This window comes from Rhodamnia argentea, chromosome 4, assembly GCF_020921035.1.
Source record: "Rhodamnia argentea isolate NSW1041297 chromosome 4, ASM2092103v1, whole genome shotgun sequence".
Taxonomy (NCBI): domain Eukaryota; kingdom Viridiplantae; phylum Streptophyta; class Magnoliopsida; order Myrtales; family Myrtaceae; genus Rhodamnia; species Rhodamnia argentea.
In genome coordinates this window covers 27,021,731-27,043,578 of record NC_063153.1, presented here as the reverse complement: position 1 = coordinate 27,043,578, position 21,848 = coordinate 27,021,731, and the positions used below count along the sequence as shown (strand labels likewise).

General features: G+C 40.2%; 2 protein-coding genes across 2 annotated transcripts; both read right to left on the bottom strand.

Annotated features, from left to right (window-relative positions):
* Positions 1–219: 219 nt before the first annotated feature.
* Positions 220–3,495, bottom strand: LOC115743525 (cytochrome P450 72A397-like). The gene is made up of 5 exons (XM_030678349.2): positions 3,107–3,495; positions 1,903–2,120; positions 1,555–1,799; positions 1,089–1,452; positions 220–881 (listed from the first exon to the last, which is right to left on the bottom strand). Exons 1-5 carry the CDS (start codon positions 3,381–3,383, stop codon positions 453–455), a joined length of 1,533 nt encoding a protein of 510 aa, XP_030534209.2. The 5' UTR covers positions 3,384–3,495; the 3' UTR covers positions 220–452.
* A 16,308-nt stretch (positions 3,496–19,803) lies between these two features.
* On the bottom strand, positions 19,804–20,941 carry LOC115743468 (F-box protein At3g07870-like). The gene is made up of 2 exons (XM_030678256.1): positions 20,771–20,941; positions 19,804–20,505 (listed from the first exon to the last, which is right to left on the bottom strand). The coding sequence occupies exons 1-2, from the start codon at positions 20,939–20,941 to the stop codon at positions 19,804–19,806; spliced, it is 873 nt and encodes a 290-aa protein (XP_030534116.1).
* Positions 20,942–21,848: the final 907 nt, after the last annotated feature.

Sequence of the window (21,848 nt, the reverse complement as noted above, 5' to 3'; positions counted from 1 at the left end):
AACATTTTAGCTTTGTTCATCGTTGTGCTGTGAAATTTTGAGCTCATACTCCGGATTCCTCCATTGTTGCCCCCTTTTTGCTGTCAATTTGAAACCGACGGAATCGTTATCCGTTTTGTACCATAAAAGATCCTTTTTAATAGTTGCAATATCTTTCTCCTGTTGTTTCATTAGGTATCTAGAATTTTTGGGATTGGTTTTTTATTACAAATTGACACCTAAAAAATTCAGCTTGAGTAAGCCAAACTTGTTTTCATCTGTATAATTTCCATGGATAAATCAAATCACGTTCTTCTGTGCAAGATTCCATCACAATCAATCACTGATGATCCTAGGTTAGTACATTAGGGAGGGAAGACAATAATGCAATTATTTGGAAAAAGGTATACTGTTTCCTTATTTCAAATACATGTTTTTTGTCTACACCACATGTCACCCCGATATGTAACTTTCTAGTTTACCTTGTGCAAGATGAACCGAGCACCATACTGTGGTTGGAGGGTGATGGAAGTGTAAGGGGCATGCGCATAAGATGGAGAGAGCTCAAATGTGAATTGTTGAAGTATCATGGAGAGTGCCACCTTTGCCTCTATCATTGCGAAGTTCTGGCCAATGCATATACGAGGGCCCCATCCAAAAGGGAAAAAGGAGACTAGGTTCTTGGTGGCCTTGGACACTCCCTCGGCGAACCTCTCGGGCTTGAACTCCTCGGCATCCTCGCCCCATAGTTCTTTATCATGGTGTATGAAGAGAGTCGGCATTGAGAGAAGGACTCCTGGTGGTATGGTCGGCTTCCCTAGTTTTGTTTCCTTCTCAACCTTCCGTATTAATATGGTCGCTGGTGGGTATAGCCTCAGCACCTCATTCAAGATCATTGTGACCTAATCACAACAAATCCGTAGAAGTTGTCATATGGTAGAGAAGTGTATGTTGGAGCATTTTCATAATTATGATGCCCCATAAAGATTACTACAATGAGATCAAGGGATGGTTCTCTCATCTAACATCAACTTCCACGAAGAGAATGGATAATATTGTAATTATGAGTGCCAACTCTCAACAAAAGAGGAAGAGAGTATTGAACTTACAATCTTGAGGTGGTTTAACCCGTCAAAATCAGGTTTTCTTCTTCCAAAGGTTTGGAGGACCTCCTCCCTAGCTCGCGCTTGCCAATCCGGGTGCAGACTCAACAACACCATGGTCCATACTAGCAAAACCGAAGTGGTCTCTTGTCCGGCGAAGTAGAAAAGCTTGCACTCCTCAATCACATCATAAAGGCTCATCCCGATGTTCTCCTTCATATTTGACTCTAGCAACAGGCCCAACAGATCATTGCTAGCAGCTTCCCCCGCCCTTATTGCTTTCTCTCTTCTACGGACGATGTCCGTGAGCGGGGCCTGCACTTCTTTATCTATGCTCTTCATCCTCCTGTTCATCTTAGTTGGCACAAACCTGCGGAATATTAGATCAAATAGTTGCATTTCTTATAATGTCATGGTTTTAAGCCATAAGCTCATTTAGATTCGGTAAGCTTATGGATGATGAGAGATTCACCTCCAGTAGGGGATGTAGACTGATCGAAGGGCTTTAGGCGTGAGTAGGATTTGTTCCTCCCGAAGTTCAAAGATCCTTTTACCTTCTTCAAAGCTACTACCAAATGCTGTCCGAGAGATCACATCACGAGTCAAAGTTTGAAGGTCGACCCACGCGTCGACCTCACACGATTTCTCCTCTGATACCAATCTCTCCCATCTGTCTACCATTTCAGCACAACTTGAATAAAAAGCGGGCAACATAAGCTGCAACAACAACCGACCAATGCAAACGATGAGTCAAAAGAAAATTCCTGAGGCAGCAATGCGAGTGGTTCCATTTATTTGAGCATTGCATAGTTTTAGGTACCTTCCACTTCTCCATGTGGAATGCCGGATTGATAATCTTCCGGTGCCGAGCCCATTTCTCGCCCTCGTGGTTCACAAGTCCATCAAAGAGCAGCTTCATTAGGGGATTGGGGGTTGGCTTAGTATATTCGTATATCTTGGAGAAGATCTCCTTTAACTGCTCGGGGTTTGCTATGTTCACTCTCGGAGTTGGGCCCATCCATATGAATGAGTCTTTGCCTGCAATGCATCCAGTAAAATAAGAGGCACATTGCCGAAAGAACTATTTTCAACTATGTTCTTAGCTACTCTCTAGGAATTCATGCAATTGGGTGATTTAATTCATATCGGGAGAGGAAAATATGTTTATAATGATTACCAAGCAGTCCTTTCTATACCAAAATAGAACATTCTACACATGCCGATCGGCTAGACTCTAGATGTTGACACTCGGAAAAATCAAGGATCCCATATGTTTTCTTACCAAGAATTTCATGGTTTGTTCATTCTCCGAGCCCCATGGGCTAGCATCTTATTATACAAATGCAGCTTCAATGGTAGTTGTTGCTTTTTTTAGAGAACATCTAGTATAACAAGATTGTTATTTATTTCTAAACACATAGATATCTCAATCAATGAGTATTTTATGTAAAATACGCGGTAATAATGGGTAGATCTACAATTGAAATCGTACCATCTCTAATAAACTATTAGGAAAGCATTTTGTTTTTCTTTTTTTTAGGAGCAGTGGCCACATCGTTCCAATCATTTGGTACGTATTTCACTGATTGATGGATTCAGTGCCCATGTCATGGAATTGCCAGTTGGGGGTACAAAAAGGACAAAAAGGGCAGAGAGGCTTCGAGACACGAAGCACACAAGCCATGAATAGTGGTGGGACATGAGCAAAACTCAAGCCATGAAGACTAGAGCGGGTGACAGAAATCATCAAAGAACTCGTTCCTCATTGTCATCCCCATGATTTTTGGTCCACTGAATTGTGGTTTGTGAGTAACTTGGCATATTGCGCTTCTACGTACATCAACTGTGTATGGAATTTGGTTTGTATAGCGACTAGTCTCTGCCCTAGGACAATGACTTTGACTCCCTCAAAATGTGTTACTGACTTGATTGCCATCCATGATCTTATCTCACTGAAAGTGAGTTTCAATGGATAAGAAGACAAAGAGGTGCCCCACACAGAGACACTGTGAAGATGTGCATACCATGGGTTTGGAAGGATCGATGCAAGAACGGAAAGAGGCGAGGCTTGATGTCGTCGGATATGGCGATAGGCTTAGACTTGGCTTCCTTGAGCAGCTGCGTGTTCTCCTTGATGTCTCCGAACAGGAAGGAGTAGGGTTTGCCGGAGAGGCCTTGCTGCCACAAGAGCCTCTCGAGCCTCTTCGGCCTCAGCCACACCCAATTCACCACCCTCCACGCCAATGTTGCCAGGACGGCCAAAACCGCCGCTAGTGCAATTGACTGTGTAGATACCTCCATCTTTTCTTCTTCTGTGTGTGGATCTATTTGTCTGTATGTGTCTCTGGGTGAGAGACGGAGAGAGGGAGACACTTCAATGTTTTGACGGCTTGATAATGTTGGGCAAAGTGTCGTGTTTATATAGCCACAGCCCATCCACAGCCAAGTGTGTTGGACCCAAGACGGATAAAAAAATGAAAGTAAAAAGAGATGGATACCCAAAATAAACAGCAAATGCAAAAGGGCGAAAGCTGTTTCCACCCCTATATGATTGAATCTACTCAATTTTTATAAAAAAAGACAAAATTGTTCTCTATCATTAAATTATAATTTAATTACTTTCCTTTTTATTAGTTTTCTTATATCTATGTAGGATCTACCTACCATAATTAAGAAATTCATATATTCATTTTTTTTATTGAAGATTTTCCTTCTATATTAAGGTAATATTTTTTTTATGTAAGATATTAGTTCCATAAAAATATATTTTGCAAAAAGAGAAATTTCCAAGAAATCTAGTTCTTTTCTACATTGTTGATAAAATTTACGTATATATTGTTAAGAAGATGAAATATAGTTAAATCAAGACATTGCACAAAGTACAATCTTTTTGAATTGCCATTTTACATTAACAAAATTAATATCCTCTATGAACTATTTACGCAAAAAAAAAATCAAAATATGTCATCGTACATAATATTTTTAGTGTATTCCTAGATATTCCTCCAACGTCTCAAATGCTTTGAATAAAAGTATCTTGCCAATATAGTGAGAAAAAAATAAATTCTTTGATATAGTAAATAAAGAGATTTGACATATGCTTTAAACTAATGAAATTAATAAAAATTTCACTAACAAAGTGAGCTCTTGAGATAAGAGGGACAAAAAATAGAGAAGTATGATGAAGAAGATACTTTTCGATGTTGTACTATACCAAAGAATATCTTTTTTCTTACTGTTAATGAGATAATTTTTATGGAGAATGTAAAATGTTATAGGAACATCTGAAAATACAAATTTCTTTAATACGCTAAGAAGCAAAACATATGAAATGCTTAATTAAGGTAATTATTCTAAATAGAAAAAAGAAAACATAGATGGCCATAAATTTAGATTTTAATTAAATAATTAAGGGCAGATTTGTCTTTTTAGTGTAAAAAAGGGTGGATTTAGTTGTTTATGGAATGGAAATAGCATCGCCCATAAAAAAACTATTCACGGACTTAAAATGGGAGGATGAGTTTAGCATATGTACTGAACCGTATATAAATCATTTAATATGGCGCGTCTCATGTAAATTTCATACAATCTTGCGTAAATATTCAATTAAGAAATGTTCGCTAAATAATTTTGCAAAAGTGATAAAATCTATTTTTTACTCTTAAGACATGATTTGGACAAAGGAAACCATGGAATTCATTTTCTACTCATGTTGTAATGAAATTTGAGATACTTGTAGCTGATATATAATTTTGTAATAGTGTGTAATTATCAATAGTTTATCATCTCCTAACTTTCGTATGACATTAACATGAACGGTTCTGAAAAAAGCACGAGGTTTTCCCTTCAGTTGTTTTCTAGCTTTTGTTCACTCTTTGGCTTCCCACTTTGGATCGTTCTGGGGACAAAGGTGGAAAGAATGCAGTCATTGTTGTTTTCTTCACACGAAAACGAGACAAGGAATTATCATAAATAATTTTTACGCATTTGTTTTTGCAAAAAACATAGAGAAAAAGCTTTTCTGCAAGGCTACAGATTGGATAGGATAAGATGTCATTAGAAATCCTCCAAATATCCTTCAAATTTCAAAAAATCCCATCACATGTTTGATGCAATATAAGATAGGAAATGTTCACTTAAAATTTAGGTTCTGTCGTGAACTAAAAAACTACGAAGAAGTTATAAAACTTTAACATAAACTAAAGATATAGAGGCGAAGGAGAAAGAGATGCTAGTTTTATTTAGAAATTTCATTGCCTCTCATTCTTTGAGAATTGAAAAGATCATTTTCAAGTTTGGATATGTTCACTTAAAATCTAGATTCTTTTGTTCTTTTTTGTTTTACTTATTTTTAATTTTGAATCTATGTTTATCATTATTTTTTATTCCTTCTCAAAGAAATTTTTATTAAATGATAAACTATAGTATTATACTTAAAATACGTAGCGATTTAGATACTAGGTATATATATTAACTATATATTATAAAGTAGAAAGAAATTAAATATAAAAAAAATTATTGGAAATTATTTTTTTGTTATTTTGAGTTTCTTTTTTATTCAAGTTTAATTATTATTTTATTATTATTTGAGAAATTTGTTATTCAGAAAACTAATTTTTATATCATGAATAGAAAAAATCATATCCCCTTTTATCACACGTCGCCCTTATATCCCACTTTATCCTGTCCTAGGTAAAAAACAAACACATGGAGAAAAGTACACTGGAAGTACCATAACTTTTGTACGGCATTCACTTGAGTACCATAACTTTCAAAATATTCATTTAAGTGTCATAACTTTCAAAAATTGTTCACTTGAGTGTCATGTTGATGTGGATGTCGGAAAGCTAACATGGCATGCCGGAAAGATGACGTGGCATGCTAGAAAGCTGACATGGCACGCTAGAAAAGTTCTTGTAGCACTCAAGTGAGCGATTTTGCTCCGACGTGGCACTCAAGTGAACGATTTTTCAAAATTATAGCACATAAGTGAACGTTTTGAAAGTTATGGCACTCAAGTGAACGCCGTACACAAGTTATGGCATTCATGATGTACTTATCCCAGATTTCCCCATTCCAACAGGACCACGAGGAGGGAAGTCCCACTGCGATTCATCCACATCGTCACAAAGTACGGCTTGGATAAGAGCGAACACCACGACCTAGAGACGCACTAGAACCGGACGAGAGACCTGGCTCCGGATGAGGGACCTGGCTAGCAAACAAGCGACGTTTTCAACCATAACAACGGCTGGAAAAATGCCTTAGAGCGAAGTCATGGTACTCATGGACCGGAGACGGATTGCTTGGAATTTAAGAGGACAAGAGCAAGAAGCATGATCCTGCAATTAGACAAAACTTGGGAGCAAATTTGCGAGACTTTGGTAAAGCAAAAGCTTGATTTGCGTTTGTGGTGATTGATATAGCCATTAGTTAAATAAGCAAATGATGGCCAAATAAATTAAGAAAAATCACTGAATAAGGAAAAACATGGATATAATTAGGGCAAGTATGACAACCATTCTATTTCTCGATATCTATTCCAAACATGTTTCCAGAACAGGTTTGGAACAAAAATTCGTTTGGTAACGCAATTCTACTTTTCCGTTTCTAAAACAAATTTCTGCTTTAGAAATAGATTTGAAAGAAAAATGAGAAGCTAAAAATTATAATTCCTTATTCCAGAAGTAGAAATAAGAAAGAACCTACCAAAGTCCTTCGTTTTTTCTCAAGTCCTCGTTACACACTCTCCGTCACCCTTCTTTTGTCGGTTATCATCCATTGCCGCCAAATGTGAACCCCCCCGACCTCTGCCGGCCACCCCCCACCCACCGCCGACCATCGTCGACCACCGCCGCTAGCCGTCGATTGCCGCAACAACCACTGCCGCCCGCCACCACATCCACTGCCATCGCTACCACCGGCTGCTGTTGTCCACCTCCAAGCGCCCCTCGCTGCCAACCACTACCCTCCACTGCGATAACCTCTAGCCGTTGCCAGCCGTTGACCACCGCCCTCCACCACCCATAGCCTGTCGCAGGTCGCCAACCACCGCTTGCCACCCACCTCCAAACGCCACTACCCATGCCAGCCGTCGCCCCTTGCTACACCGTCGGCCGCCACCAACCGCTTGTTGCCGCTGCCAACCGTTGACCCATTATTGCCCACCACTAACCTCTACAGTCCATTGCCACCCACTATCGGCCACCGCAACCACCACCGGTTGTTGCCGAGCACCGCCAGAAGCAGCAACCACTGCCGCCGCCGGAGTAAAAATTAAATAATATTTTTTATTTTTAAATATTAAATAATATTTTCTAATAATAAAAAGTATTTTTTAAAAGAAATTTTAAAAAATAAAAATGAAGTAGAAATTTTTCATATAAGATATTGTGTTAATAATATTCCGGAAGTAGAAATTTTCAACCGTTATCAAACAAACTTCTATTCTAGGAACATAAATTTTATGTCTTTATTAAACGCATTTTTTTACTCAAAAACTCATCCAGAAACTAGAAATAGAAAAACTATTTTGTAGCCAGAAATTGATTTAAGAAATAAAATGGTTATCATGTGCGCCCTTAGGATACTGTCAAAGAAGAGAAAAATCTCGAACTAAGGTTGGTTCAAAGGAAGGCAATCTGTCTGACCCAAAAAAAAAAAGAGGAAGGCAATCTGATTCTCCACCTACACGATCCATGGCTTTGTAATTAAGTCACCTTCAAAAGATGAGAAGGTACTTTGTGCGCCGGAGGTATGGCTTGGCAATGCCATGTATGAACACAATGACATGTGAGAATTTTCAAATTCTAATGCATAGGTGGTTGCAAGGCACAACACGTGGATAATGTGGATTGGTTACACCACGTCTGTCATGTAAACAATATGTAAAATGTTCTCCTCGCATTACCTTTTGATTCATCACAGCACAAGAATATGAATGCCATCAATCAAATAAGCACTACTACGTGGTTAGAGCAAGAGTGGGTAACAAAAATTAGTTAGAAACTTCATCAAGAAATTTGGCAAGCACTTCAAATAAAGAGTAATACCATAAAATAGTTTGTAATTTTACTAGAAATGGCATGTTATTAGAGAATATGGTAATTCTGAGACGACGTGATCAATGTTGGCAACATGATCAGTGGCTAAAACAAAAATCGGTAATTTCAAACCAGTAAGTAACATAAAAAAGTTAGTAATTTTGTATGAGAGTTGGTAACTTCAACATGTTGATATGCTGGGGAAATAAAATAGTTAGTAATTTCGATAGAATTGAAATGTTATTAGGAAATTTGGTAAATCCGAAACGTTGCAATCAATATTGGTAACATGATAAGTGGCTAAAACGAAACTTATTGGTAATCTCAAACTAACCAGTAAAATGATAAAGCTAGTAATGTCATATGAGAGTTGGTAACTTCAACACATTGATATGCCGAGGAAATAAAATAGTTGGCAATTTCAATAGAATTGGCATGTTATTAGGGAATTTGTAATTCCTAAATGACGTAATCAATGTTGGCAGCATGATCAGTGGCTAAAACAAAAATCGGTAATTTTAAACTAGTCGGTACCATTAAAAAGTTAGTAATTTCGTATGAGATTGGATAACTTCAACACGTTGATATGCTGGGTAAATAAAATAGTTAGCAACTTCAATAGAATTGGAATGTTATTAAAGAATTTGGTAAATTCGGGACCTCATAATCCGTATTGATAACATGATAAGTGGGGTTACCAATCTAAATTAGAATAATTTGTCAACTCTTGTCGTATTAAATTACCAGCTTGTTGGGTTACAAATTTTAATTTAAGCTCCTTATAATAGTTTGATTGTTTTTCTCGATTTTTCTACTTTTTGACTAACTTTCCAATTTTTATTGGGCTTGGTTAGTACCCTTTTTCGCTAACCAATTCTTTTTAGAGATTCTCAGTCTAAATTAGTACAACTCATCACAAATTTTTCTCCCATTAAATTACCACATGGGATTGAGCCAACAACCGTCCTTCGAATTTATTACCGACAAATAGTTTAAGCTTCCCAACTTTCAATATCGTTCACAAATATTTAGTTGCATTTCTTAGCAGAGCCAAATAGAAAATCACTAGTTGAAATTGATTTTGACCTTACTCCAATCAGATGTCAGTCTCAGCCAATTCAATTATTTGGGTGCACATGTAAAAGTGTATCTATTTGTTGGTTGCAAAGCACATGTAGGTACTGCTTGTCGCCTCGAGGCTACTCAGGCCAAAACATGAAACATGGAAGTATCGATTTCTATTGCCAGGAACACCAAAACGTAATATAATGGTTAGTACAGTCTCAACAGATTACTTGATTATTGTCGGCCACCCCATACATGTAAATACATACATTACGTGCACAAGGCAATGGCACGATCTGTGGAAGGCTAAGAATGAAGGGATTTATCGGAACCGAATCAGACGATCACACGGAGAATCGAGAAAAATTGGAAAAACGCATGAGATTACCCAGGTTTACCCCAAAATTAGGGCTACGTCCTGCAAAGAGATTTCACTATATTTTTTCGGTTTACAGCCAATTCAACTCAATACAATGATAAAACCGAACAAAATATATATGCCCAAAAAGGAGCTAAAAAACCTAAAATCTCTTAATTCCACCATACAGGCCAGCTTAAATAAAAGCCCAAACCCGTAGAGGTTTCGGGGGCGCTGCCCCCGAACCCCCGCCCGCTCACCGGCGAGCGGGGCAGCCGTCCGCCGACCGATCGGTGGAACCCCCGTCGGGAGGCGCTGCCCTCGAACCCCCGCCCGCTGACCGGGCAGCGGGACACCCGTGTCGGGGGCGCTGCCCCCGAACCCTCGCATCCCGCGCGTAGAGGTCATATGTCGTTGAGTAACACTTCGGTTTCCCTAAGCTCACGTGAGCGTACCCGGTGTGAGAAACAAGGGTCTGCGAAGTATTCGCCAACTCCAACAAAGAAAAGAACAAACATTTATGAAGGCAATGTAATACGCCATTCATTTTTTCACAAAGTAGTGGGTACACCAATCATGCTCAAAATGAAGATTTTATACAAGTGATAGAAAAATGTAAAGAAACGTTTCATCCCATGCTATGTGGATTTGGCCAACTTTGTAATCCATGTACCACTAAGACAACGTTAATGAGGAGAACAAAAAATCTTCGCCAAAAAAGCAACTAAAGCGCCATTCCTAGTGAAGAAAATCAAACAGTCTGTAAAGTTGCCGAGATTGGTTCTCTGAAGATCTCGGACCGAGACCAAAATTAAGAATCTTTAGCCACCCATGATTACCAGCCCAATCAGCAGATTAACTACTAACTTTGGATATCAGATGGCTATTTGAACAGCCGTCTTGGTGCTTCCCCCCTCCTCCTTATCTTCCTCCTCCTCAATTCAAGAACAACATGTCAGTCTATCCGATCTTACCAGCAGCAGTCATCCAAAAGCATGAAAAAGGATGATTAAATTTGTTGTCACTGCTTTCCATTGAGTCTATGATTGTATACCACCTCCGCTTTCATCCCCTTCATCGCAACATTGATCACGGTGTCCTTCTCGACATCCATTTCTACTCCGCCGGTTGTTTTGCCATTCTGTGAGTTCTTTTTCTTTTGACTTTCCGGTATCAGCAAACAAATGCTGCTTGATGTATCAGCAATACCTTGCATTTTTCCTCCCTGAACTTGTGTTACTACTTGAAGAAGTTCCAAAGATGTGGATGCAGGATCAAGCTCCCGGCATCGCATAGGAGCATTTGCCCATTCTTGACCTGTAAGCAAGTGAGCGGGGACCAGATGAGGGGATCGGAGCATTTCCTCTCTTGGATTGCCCATAATTTACTTGGACCAGGATGGTTTTGAAACAGTCTTGAAGCCACAGACTTGGATGAGTGGCGCAAGGGTAGCATCACAATCCATGCTGTAATCTTCCATACCTCAACCGTAGCGTAGTTTTGTATTACCTCATTCAAAGTTAACTTGTTCCAACCAGAAGACCACTTCCTATACAGAATAAAATGGAATTGGAAAGCTTCCATATATCCTCCGGATTGTAAAAATTTAAAAATTACTCCGTCATGTCCAGTCCACCAAAGGGGTCATTATCCATCCTCCGGAACCTTGGGTTCGAACAGAAAGCTCTCTCTCTGACACGCTTGCTCAAACTGAATCAGATCGCAGTTGCTCTTTGCTTTGTCAAATGCGTCACCTTCGTCTTTGTTCTATAATTTGAGATACGAGGAAACATGCAACTACGGGCAACAATAGACGAAATGCGCTCTACAAGATTCATCATCACACATCAAGGCCTTGCGTATCTAATTATCCTCCTCAGCAGGTTCAATGCGATTCAGGTGAATGATGCTTCAAGTGGGAACTTACTCTCCTTAATTTTAGGTACGCCTGAGTTTTCATCCCAAAGTCCGATTGGATCCTTTTTTTTAGCTTTTGTGAGAGTGAGTGTTGGTCGTCTTTGAGATATTTAATGCATCGCTAAGCTTTTCGAGTTATACCTTGGCTCTGTTGGGATTTTGCAAGGGTTAATGACTGTTCCTGTTTTATGTGTCATGAAAGTGTGAGTCGACTTAGACAGAAATGGAGCACGAAGAACCAACGAGCAGAGAAGGAAAGTAACCACCTTGAGGCATTTTGTAGAGGGAATGAGCTTACCCCGAATGAGGTAATACACAGCTACGATATGGTTGAAGTGATAGAAGATTGCAGTGAGGATTGTGGTGTCACCGTTGCTCCTCTTGTCCAAGTCTCTGGCTTCAAGATTGCGTTTCAGAAGCATCCGAATCCAGGTAAACTATGGACGATTCCAAGAGAGAAATGTTCTGGTTCTCTCATCAGGTCTGCACTCACTTACATACAGGTCAAGAAGGTGCAAATGCTCCTATTGGATGCCGGGAGCTCGATCCTCCATTCACACCTTTGGAGCTTTTAAAGTGGTAACACAAGTTCAGGGCGGAGAAAAGCAGGGGACTGTTGACTCAATTAAGGAGCACTTGTTTTGCTGATACTGGAAAGCCTGAGGAAAAAGAACTCACAGAAAATGGCGGAACAACTGATGGACGACATTGTTAGAAATTAAACCAAATTCATGTATATCAACTTCCAAGACGCATGTACTAGCTTGTGCATGTACCGAGACCTATCTTTATTAGTTGAGCGTTTCAAGAGTCTTTTTGTATTTCGATGCGTAGTAAATGCTATGTATATACATCATGACTGTTCATGTATCTAGTGTAGATCAAGAGTCGAGTTTTAAACCTATAAATAGGGGTGTCTTGGAACCATTTCTATGTGGGTGAATCGATTGTGAATACAGTATATTGAAAAGCCACATTTTGTCTCATCTTCCTTGTGTGAACAAAATTTCTTTGTGAGTGCTTGTTGAGTGCTCCACAGTCGATTTCTCCCAACAAATTGCTATCAGAGCTTCACGGTTTCGTGATTATGGCATCAACAAGCAACCTTCCTTTTCAGTATCCAGTCCTCACCAAAGAAAACCATGGCAAGTGGGCTTCTAGAATGAAAGCCATACTCGGTGCTCATAGTGTGTGGGATCTCGTCAACAATGGCTATGATGAGCCGGATGAAGATGTTGCGTTGACTCAAACTCGGAGGAATGCGTTGGAGAAGACTCGTTCGAAAGATCAACTCACGTTGTCAATCATCTTTCAAGCCTTGGATGATTCCATGTTTGAAAAAGTCTCAAATGCTACTACATCCAAGGAGGCATGGGAGATTCTTCAAACCACGCACCAAGGTGTTGAGAAAGTAAAGAAGATTCGTCTTCAAACTTTGAGAGGCGAATTCGAGGTAATTCGTATGAAAGAATCTGAGTCGATTTCTGATTATTTCACAAGAGTTTTAGCTATTGTGAATCAGATGAAAAGGAATGGCGAAGATGATCCTGATGTTCGTGTTGTCGAAAAAATCCTGCGGTCATTGGATAAGAAGTTCGACCACATCATCGTCGCTATCGAGGAATCAAAAGATGTTGATTCTATGACGGTCGATGAGCTCATGGGTTCGTTACAAGCCCATGAAGAAAGACTAAAAAGAAATAAGCATGAACCGGTGGAGGAAGTACTCCAAACTCGATTGTCGATCCGAGATGAGAAGGAACAAAGACGAGAACCTGTGCAAGCCCAAAGCACTAATTAAGATCGAGGTCGAGGTCATGGTCACTTTCATGGAAGAGGTCGTGGATGAAGCAGAGGGGAATTTGCTCGCAAAGAAGGTGGCTACCAAAATCAAAGTTCTGTTCGTGGAAGAGGGAGAAATTCGAGAGGTCAACGGTATGATAAATCTAAAATCCGTTGTTATCATTGCAATAAACTGGGTCATTATGCTTCTGACTGTTGGTATAAAGAAAGTAGTGGAGCAGATGAAAAGGCGAACTTGGTGAATGATGGTGATCAAGTTCTTATGCTGGCATTTAAAGAAAATGCTGATGAAAAAAATGATACGTGGTACTTGGACACTGGAGCAAGTAACCACATGTGCGATCGAAAGGAGATATTCGTCGAAATGGATGAGATAGTAAAAGGAAAAGTCTCGTTCGGTGATAATTCCAAAATTCTTGTCGAAGGGAAAGGTACGATTCTAATTCATCCGAGGAATGGAACACGTCGGTTTATTACTAACGTGTATTATATACCGAAGATGTCGAGCAATATTTTGAGTTTGGGACATCTTCTTGAGAAAGCATTTACTGTCCAAATGAAAAATCTATGTCTTATGTTGAGAGATCGCAATAATAAGTTGATTGCGAATGTAAAGATGTCGAAGAATAGGATGTTCACTTTGAACATCAAAGATGAAATGTCTACATGCCTTCAAGCATGTGTAGACAATCCTTCGTGGCTATGGCACTTGAAGTTCGGCCATCTCAATTTCGGCGGACTCAATATGCTTTCTCGCAAGAAGATGGTATATGGCTTACCGCATATTGATCATCCCAATCAATTATGTGAAGGGTGTGTTATTGGCAAGCATTCCAGAACCAGCTTTCCAAAGGAGTCGAAGTATCGAGCGAAGAAGCCACTGGAGTTGATTCATTCCGATGTATGTGGTCCGATCACTCCTCAATCACACGGTAATCATCGATACTTTGTTACGTTTATTGATGATTTTACTCCAAAGACTTGGATGTTTTTCTTGAAAGAAAAATCGGAAGTGTTTGATACGTTTAAGCACTTCAAGAAAATGGTTGAAAAGGAGAGTGGTTATTTTATCAAGTCTTTAAGAACCGACCGTGGAGGAGAATTTACTTCTGGAGAATTCAATCAATTCTGTGATTACCATGGTATTCGACGTTTCTTGACGGCGCCGTACTCCCCCCAACAAAATGGTGTAGCTGAGCGAAAGAACAGAACCATTCTGGACATGGTTCGTAGTATGTTGAAAAGCAAAAATTTGTCAAAGGAGCTTTGGGCTGAAGCTGTCGGATGTGCAATTTATCTGCAAAATCGATGTCCCACGCAAGGACTCGATGGTGTTACTCCTGAAGAAGCATGGACCGGGAGAAAACCTACGGTTTCTCACTTGAGAATTTTCGGGAGCATTGCTTATGCTCACATACCCGACCAGAAAAGATCGAAGCTAGAAGACAAGAGCAAGAAGCTTATTTTTATCGGGTATGATTCCTCATCGAAAGCTTACAAATTGTTTGATCCTGTTACTTTGAAAGTATATGTAAGCAGAGATATGAAGTTCGATGAAGATGCTTTGTGGGAAGACAATCGACAAGTCGTCGAATCCGCTCGTAGTGATTACGTCGAAATGGGGCGTGATTCTGTCGAAATAGAAGACAACTCATCGAATCCTTCATCTTCCTTTCCAACATCATTTTCAAGTCCAAGTTCATTATCGTCAACTTTTTCAAATGGTGTTGATGAACCGATAGCACCAAGATCAAGAAGATTATCCGAACTTTATGAAACCACCGAAGAACTCCATCTTATATGTCTTCTCGCAGATTGTGAACCACTTATTTTCGATGAAGCTGCTAAAGAAGAAAAATGGAGAAAAGTCATGGATGAAGAAATAGAAGCCATCGAAAAGAATCAAACATGGGAACTCGCAGATCTTCCGAAGGACAAAAAGGCGATCGATGTCAAGTGGGTGTATAAGGCCAAGAAGAATGAGAAAGGAGAAGTCACTCGTTATAAGGCCGGACTAGTCGCAAAGGGCTACAAGCAGAAAGCTGGGATTGATTATGACGAGGTGTTTGCACCTGTCATCCGAATGGAAACCATCCGACTAATGATTTCCATTGCAGCTCAAAATCAATGGCCCATATATCAAATGGATGTCAAATCGGCTTTCCCGAATGGTGTTCTTGAAGAAGAAATTTATGTCAAACAACCACTTGGGTTTGTTGTGAAAGATCATGAAGACAAAGTGATGAGATTGAAGAAAGCCTTGTATGGGCTCAAGCAAGCTCCAAGAGCTTGGAACTCCGTAATCAATGCTTATTTCAAGGCGAATGGCTTCGAACAATGTCCGTACGAACATGCTCTCTACTTGAAGTACGAGAAAGGTGATGTTTTATTGGCATGTTTATACGTTGATGATCTTGTCTTCACAGGAAATAATTCCGGATTGATCGACATTTTTAAAGCGTTGATGGTGAAAGAGTTTGAGATGACAGATAATGGTCTCATGAATTATTTTCTGGGTATCGAAGTAAAGCAAAATGCAGATGGGATTTTTATTTCCCAGAAAGGATATGCTGAAAATATCCTTGAGAAATTCAACATGAAAAATTGCACTTCGGTTAATACTCCGATGGATTGTGGTGCAAAACTGTCGAAGTTTGATGAAGGTGTCGATGTTGATTCGACATATTATAGAAGCTTGATTGGAAGCTTGAAGTATTTGACCTGTACCGGACCGGATATCATGTACGGTGTCGGAATTGTGAGTCGATATATGGAGAATCCGAAGACATCTCATCTTAAAGCAGCGAAGAGGATACTTCGTTACATCAAAGGTACTATATCTCTTGGCTTGTATTATTATCAGTCTGAACTATTTCAACTCAGAGGTTATTCAGATAGTGACTATGAGGGAGATGTCGATGACCGAAAGAGCACTACGGGTTTTGTATTTTATTTGGGTGAAACTGCTTTTACATGGTCATCAAAGAAGCAATCCGGTGTTACTCTGTCAACATGTGAAGCGGAGTATGTTGCTGCATCATCGTGTGTGTGTGTCATGCAATATGGTTGAGAAAGTTGCTAAAAGAAATCCAAATGGAGCAAAAGGATGCAACGGAAATTTTTGTTGATAATGTTTCTGCCATTGCTTTGGCAAAGAATCCAGTTTTTCATGAGAGGAGCAAACATATCGATGTTCGATATCATTTTATTCGAGAGCAAGTCAGCGACAAACAAATCGAAGTTGTGCACGTGAAGACCGGTGATCAAGTCGCAGATATTTTTACGAAACCTCTCAAGAACGAAGTGTTTCGGAAATTCAGAAGTTTACTTGGAATGATCGACGGAAGAGAATTTGGTTTAAGAGGGAGTGTTAGAAATTAAACCAAATTCATGTATATCAACTTCCAAGACGCATGTACTAGCTTGTGCATGTACCGAGACCTATCTTTATTAGTTGAGCGTTTCAAGAGTCTTTTTGTATTTCGATGCGTAGTAAATGCTATGTATATACATCATGACTGTTCATGTATCTAGTGTAGATCAAGAGTCGAGTTTTAAACCTATAAATAGGGGTGTCTTGTAACCATTTCTATGTGGGTGAATCGATTGTAAATACAGTATATTGAAAAGCCACCTTTTGTCTCCTCTTCCTTGTGTGAACAAAATTTCTTTGTGAGTGCTTGTTGAGTGCTCCACAGTCGATTTCTCCCAACAAAGATATGGATGCCAAGATGGACAACGTGGCCGATGTCGCAATGAAGGGGATGAAAGCGGGCGTACTAACATAGACTTAAGGGAAAGCAGTGATGACAAATATATTCATCCTTTTTCATGCTCTTGGACCATTGCAGCTGGTTAGATAGGATAGATCGTCGTGTAGTTTTTGAATCGAGGAGGTGGAGGAGGACGAGGAGGGAAGCATCGATGCAAAACCATTTTGGCAGTTGTTCATATAGGCGACTGACATCCATAGTAATTAATCTGTGGATTCACCTGGCAATTATGGTTGGATAAAGATTCCTAATTTTGGTCAAGATCGGAGATGTTTAGAAGACTTATCTCAGCATTGCATGTAACTTTGCAGATAGTTTGATTGTCCTTACTATGGTTAGCGCAGTCGTTTCTTTTCTGACAAAGATGTCCTATTCTCCTCATTAATGTTGTCTTGGTGATACATGGAGTACAAAGTTGGATAAATCTGTATGATGTGGCTGAAACTTCTCTTAACATTTTCATATGAGATGTCTAAGATCTTGGTTACGAGAGTGATTGGTTTCGGCATTGTCAATCAATACGTCATCCAACTGATTCAATATGATCATATATCATTTGTTTTCTCCATTAGGCAAAAAGACACCTCAAGTGTCAATATTTGCATACGGCACTCACTTTGGTGCCAATATTTTTGTTTTGATCACTTAAGTTTCAATTTTTTAAAATAAAAATATATGATTATTTAAGTGTCAACTCCTGTGAGATCGCCAAAATTTCTCGCCATTGGCACTAAAGTGATCGTTTTTTCTCCGATTTGGCACTTAAGTGATCCAAAAAAAAATATATTGGAACCAAAGTGAGCGTTGAACACAAATATTGGCACTTGATGTGTCCTTATGCCTCTCCATTAACTCTACGTTATCAGCCTCTATCAACCTTTTGGGAAAATTTATCCTTGCCAAACAATGCCTTCGTCAAACCCTTGATTGTTCACTGGGCACGCATCTTAATACTCCATCATCTAAAATTGTTCCTCCCATTGTAATTCTCTATCTCAATTCTTGCTCCAAACACAATTGCAAATACTAATGTTTCATGTAGTGATCATACAAGTAAAGACCTTATATCAACCCTAGAAACGCAAACCTTATCTCAATTCCATGTGACTATCGGGTGTCCGCCTAGACGACCAGAATAGGCCGAACACCGGCCGGATGACCGGTAGCATAATTGGTCATCCAGGCAACAGGCGGGGCACCCGGCCAAGTGGGCGATCGAATGCTGGACTAACACGCTGGCTGATCACCCAACCATGCCCAGCTACTTCGGTTCTTGGGCTCCATCGGATCAGGATACGTTTTTTCCCGAAGGAGAACAAGAATCATGAAGTCGTCAAAGATATCACCAATTAAAAGTTCAACAAAAATTACCCAATCGGTCTTGAACGTGTTTTATGAATGACATTTCAGTCTTAAATTTTTCAATTGAACAAATGTAATACATTATCCCAATATAGCCCTTCAAGCTCATTTTCAACCTAAAAATGCGAAGGCAGGGTCAAGCCATTACTGGTCGTCCTATATGGCAAGGTAGACGTGTCAAATGAATAGTTTTAAGTAAATCGACACGTTTTGCTTAATTGTTCCTTTTTCATTCTCTATTACTTTTCATCTTCTTTCTCTCCTTCTCTCTTTCTTCTCCTTTGTCGGCTCCGCCACAGGGCACCAATTATGGTACCAGATGGCCCTCAGAATCCAATGAGGATGAGAGCTGTTCCCTGAAACCAAAATAGAGTAGTTGGGTTGCGAAGCGTCTAGCTCATCGGGTCTTGATTCGCGGTTTTAGAAGCACTTTCTTCATTTTCTTTCGTGTAATACGATTTGTTTACTTGAAATTGTCTACCGTAAACGAAATAAGTTGTGTGAGAAAGCTAAAGGATGTGTCTGATTGATAGTAGTAATTCTTTTTGCCCGATGTTTCTTCTCTACAGGTTCGCAGACGTTCGTCTGAGAGAACTATAGCCAGGTCACCGATAACCAAGGTGTCGGCGAAGTGCACATCCAACCGAGCCATCAGTGATCATCATTCCTACCTTTTCAAATGTACAAGAGAATTAAGTTCTGTAATCCCTCAAGAGACATATGTTTACAACAAAAATGACTAGATCTTTAGAATTGACACGACACCCATTTGAATTTGTGAAGAGCTCCATGTTAACTTCGATTCGGTTATTGGCGAGACATGGAAAACGAAAGTAATTATCAACAATTGTAATGATTATTGACGACGGAGGTACACAATTGTCGACATACGAAGGCGATGGGTGGACAATTATTTTTAACGGATTTGGCTATGTGTTGGACAAGAGGGAAAGAAAAAAGATGTAGAAGGAAGAAATTGACTAAAGATAAAAGATGTCAATCGATAGTTGAGTCCGGTGGCGCGCCTCCTTTGGATAAGGTCGACGTACGATGATGAGACCTAAAATTAGGGACATATGATTGTAATCGTCAATAGAAAATTAACTGCTTATGAGCAGTTATGCTCTGTAGTTTATAAAGCCATGTATAATTGCTGCAAGAAAAAATTATGTTTTGGTTCTCCAATTTCCGGTATTGCATTCCTTTTCTTAAATTTTATTGTTCTTGATCGTTCTTGCACAATTTAATTCTCATCCCAATCGCCATTGAAATCGTTTAACAAAAACCCAAAGATCGGTGAAAGGTATTCTACCAATTGAAACGGGAAAATTGTCCAATATCACTGATCATATTACCAACTAGTTTGGGAATTACCAATTTTTTATGAAAGGCAATAGGTACTATACTGCTTGAAACTCAATGACATCAAAAGATGACTCAGGGTGGCCTCCCTGGATTCCAATCTCACTGATCTGCGCATCCTCCACATCACAACACACCAACTTCTCATCAACCGTGCGAAGCAAAATCTTGCCATGCTTGGGTAGTCCCAAGGCTGCTTGGACCGTCGACCCGATCGGTAGCACAATGTGATGCTGCTTGGTCCAGGTGTTGGCCACGCCGTGCTCCTCCATCACCCAAATGCCACTTTCCTCTCGGTTCCATAAACTGAAAGCAATCAATGCCAGCGAACCGAATGACACCGAGAGCGTCGCTTTACCTCTCGGATTCAGAGAGAATTGCGAGAGGTTTTCCAGTTGGGGCAGCTGGATGACTTCTCCAAATGATTCCTTCTCCATATGAAAGGCCACAATTGAGTCGTAAGGTGCATCCTTTGTAGGCGCTGCGAGCCAATGCGTGGACCCATTAACAAATGCCCGCGAATTGCCATGAATCATCCACGTGAAATTGGGCCTGCCCAGGCTCGTCCAAGTGTCCTTGCCTACGCTATAAACCTCAACAAGCCAAGGTCTTATCGGAGAATCAGCGGGCCTCGCAAAGCCACGCGAGTAAGTAATTCTCACCACCTTGCAGTCCCAGGCATTTGGCTCATAGCCAAAACCGTGGACAAGGTATTTATTGCAGCATCTCGAATTGTAGCCCTGCATTAGAGATTGGGAGCAAAGGGGCGAACGAAGGCAAAAGATGTAACTCTCGTTGCCAAGGGCCTTGACTTCATCAGTGAACGGGCTCCACAGGAAAACGGCTTGCTTGTTCGCATAACGGCGTACGGAAGAAAGCCCGGTCAAGCAAACTAGAGAGCCATCACCGGATGAGCCGACCACAGATAATGCTGCCCCTCCCGATGGCCACGCTTTCAAACACTAAAGAGCATTGATGACGATTTCCCAATCCCAACGGGACCACCAGGAGGGAAGTCGCGCTGCGATTCAACCACATCATCATGAAGTACGGCTCAGACAACAGCGAACGCCACGACTTGGAGACACAACGGAACTGGACGGGAGACCGGGCTGGTAAGCAAGCGAGGATTTCGACCATAACAATCGATGGAAAGACACCGGAGAGCAATGCCATGGTACTGTGGACCGGGAGACAGATTGCTAGGAATTAAAGAGAACAAGAGCAAGAAGCACTGTCAGTCACACTCACTGATCTTGCAATTAGACAGAACTTGTGAGAAAATTTGCGAGACTTTGGTGAAGCAAAAGCTTGATATATGTTTGTGGCGACTGATGTAGCCGTTAGTTAAATAAGCATAAGATGGCCAAAAAATTAAGAAAAATTACTGAATAAGGAAAAACATGGATACAAATAGGATACCGTGATTCTCTGAGGCAAATTTAGCCTCCACTACCTTGCTTAAGGAGGCTTTGGACATCTTCTCCGACTGGTCTGGTTTAATGCCTAATGCTGCAAAAAGTGAACTGTTTTTGTCGGGTGGAAGCATGGACCTCCTTGATAGCATTCGGCTTTTGTTTGGCTTCCATGAAGGTATGCTACCATTCTGATACCTTGGAGTACCAATTATATCCTCTCGTCCGAGTAAGGCGGATTGTGTTACTTTGGTTAACACTATAACGGCTAGAGCTCGTTCTTGGTCCCAACGCTTTCTCTCTTTTGCTGGCCGGTTGCAACTTATTAAATCAGTTTTACATGCCATTCATGTCTTTTGGGCGAGGGTTTTTAACCTTCCTAAATCTGTTCTCTCCCGAATTGAACTTATTATGAGGCAATTTCTATGGAAGGGTCCGGATCTAGGAATAGGTGGGGCAAGAGTTGCTTGGGCTGACATTTGTCTCCCAAAAGAGGAAGGGGGATTGGGCATTCGTAGACTTCTTGATTGTAATAAGGCTGCTGCTCTAAAGCATATCTAGACCTTGTTTAATGACAAAGAATCGTTATGGTGCAAATGAATACACTCCACATTTTTAAAGAACAAGAATTTTTGGGTTGTCTCTAAACCCACGGTCTCTTCTTGGTC

Excerpts from the sequence above, each read along its gene's own strand:
- LOC115743525 (XM_030678349.2), bottom strand. The coding sequence starts at position 3,383 with ATGGAGGTATCTACACAGTCAATTGCACTAGCGGCGGTTTTGGCCGTC. Across the intron at positions 2,121-3,106 it reads TCGATCCTTCCAAACCCATG|GCAAAGACTCATTCATATGG; the intron begins GTATGCACATCT and ends GATGCATTGCAG. Across the intron at positions 1,800-1,902 it reads TCCACATGGAGAAGTGGAAG|CTTATGTTGCCCGCTTTTTA; the intron begins GTACCTAAAACT and ends TTGTTGTTGCAG.
- LOC115743468 (XM_030678256.1), bottom strand. The coding sequence starts at position 20,941 with ATGGCATTGCTCTCCGGTGTCTTTCCATCGATTGTTATGGTCGAAATC. Across the intron at positions 20,506-20,770 it reads GCAGCGCGACTTCCCTCCTG|GGCTACAATTCGAGATGCTG; the intron begins GTGGTCCCGTTG and ends TCTCTAATGCAG.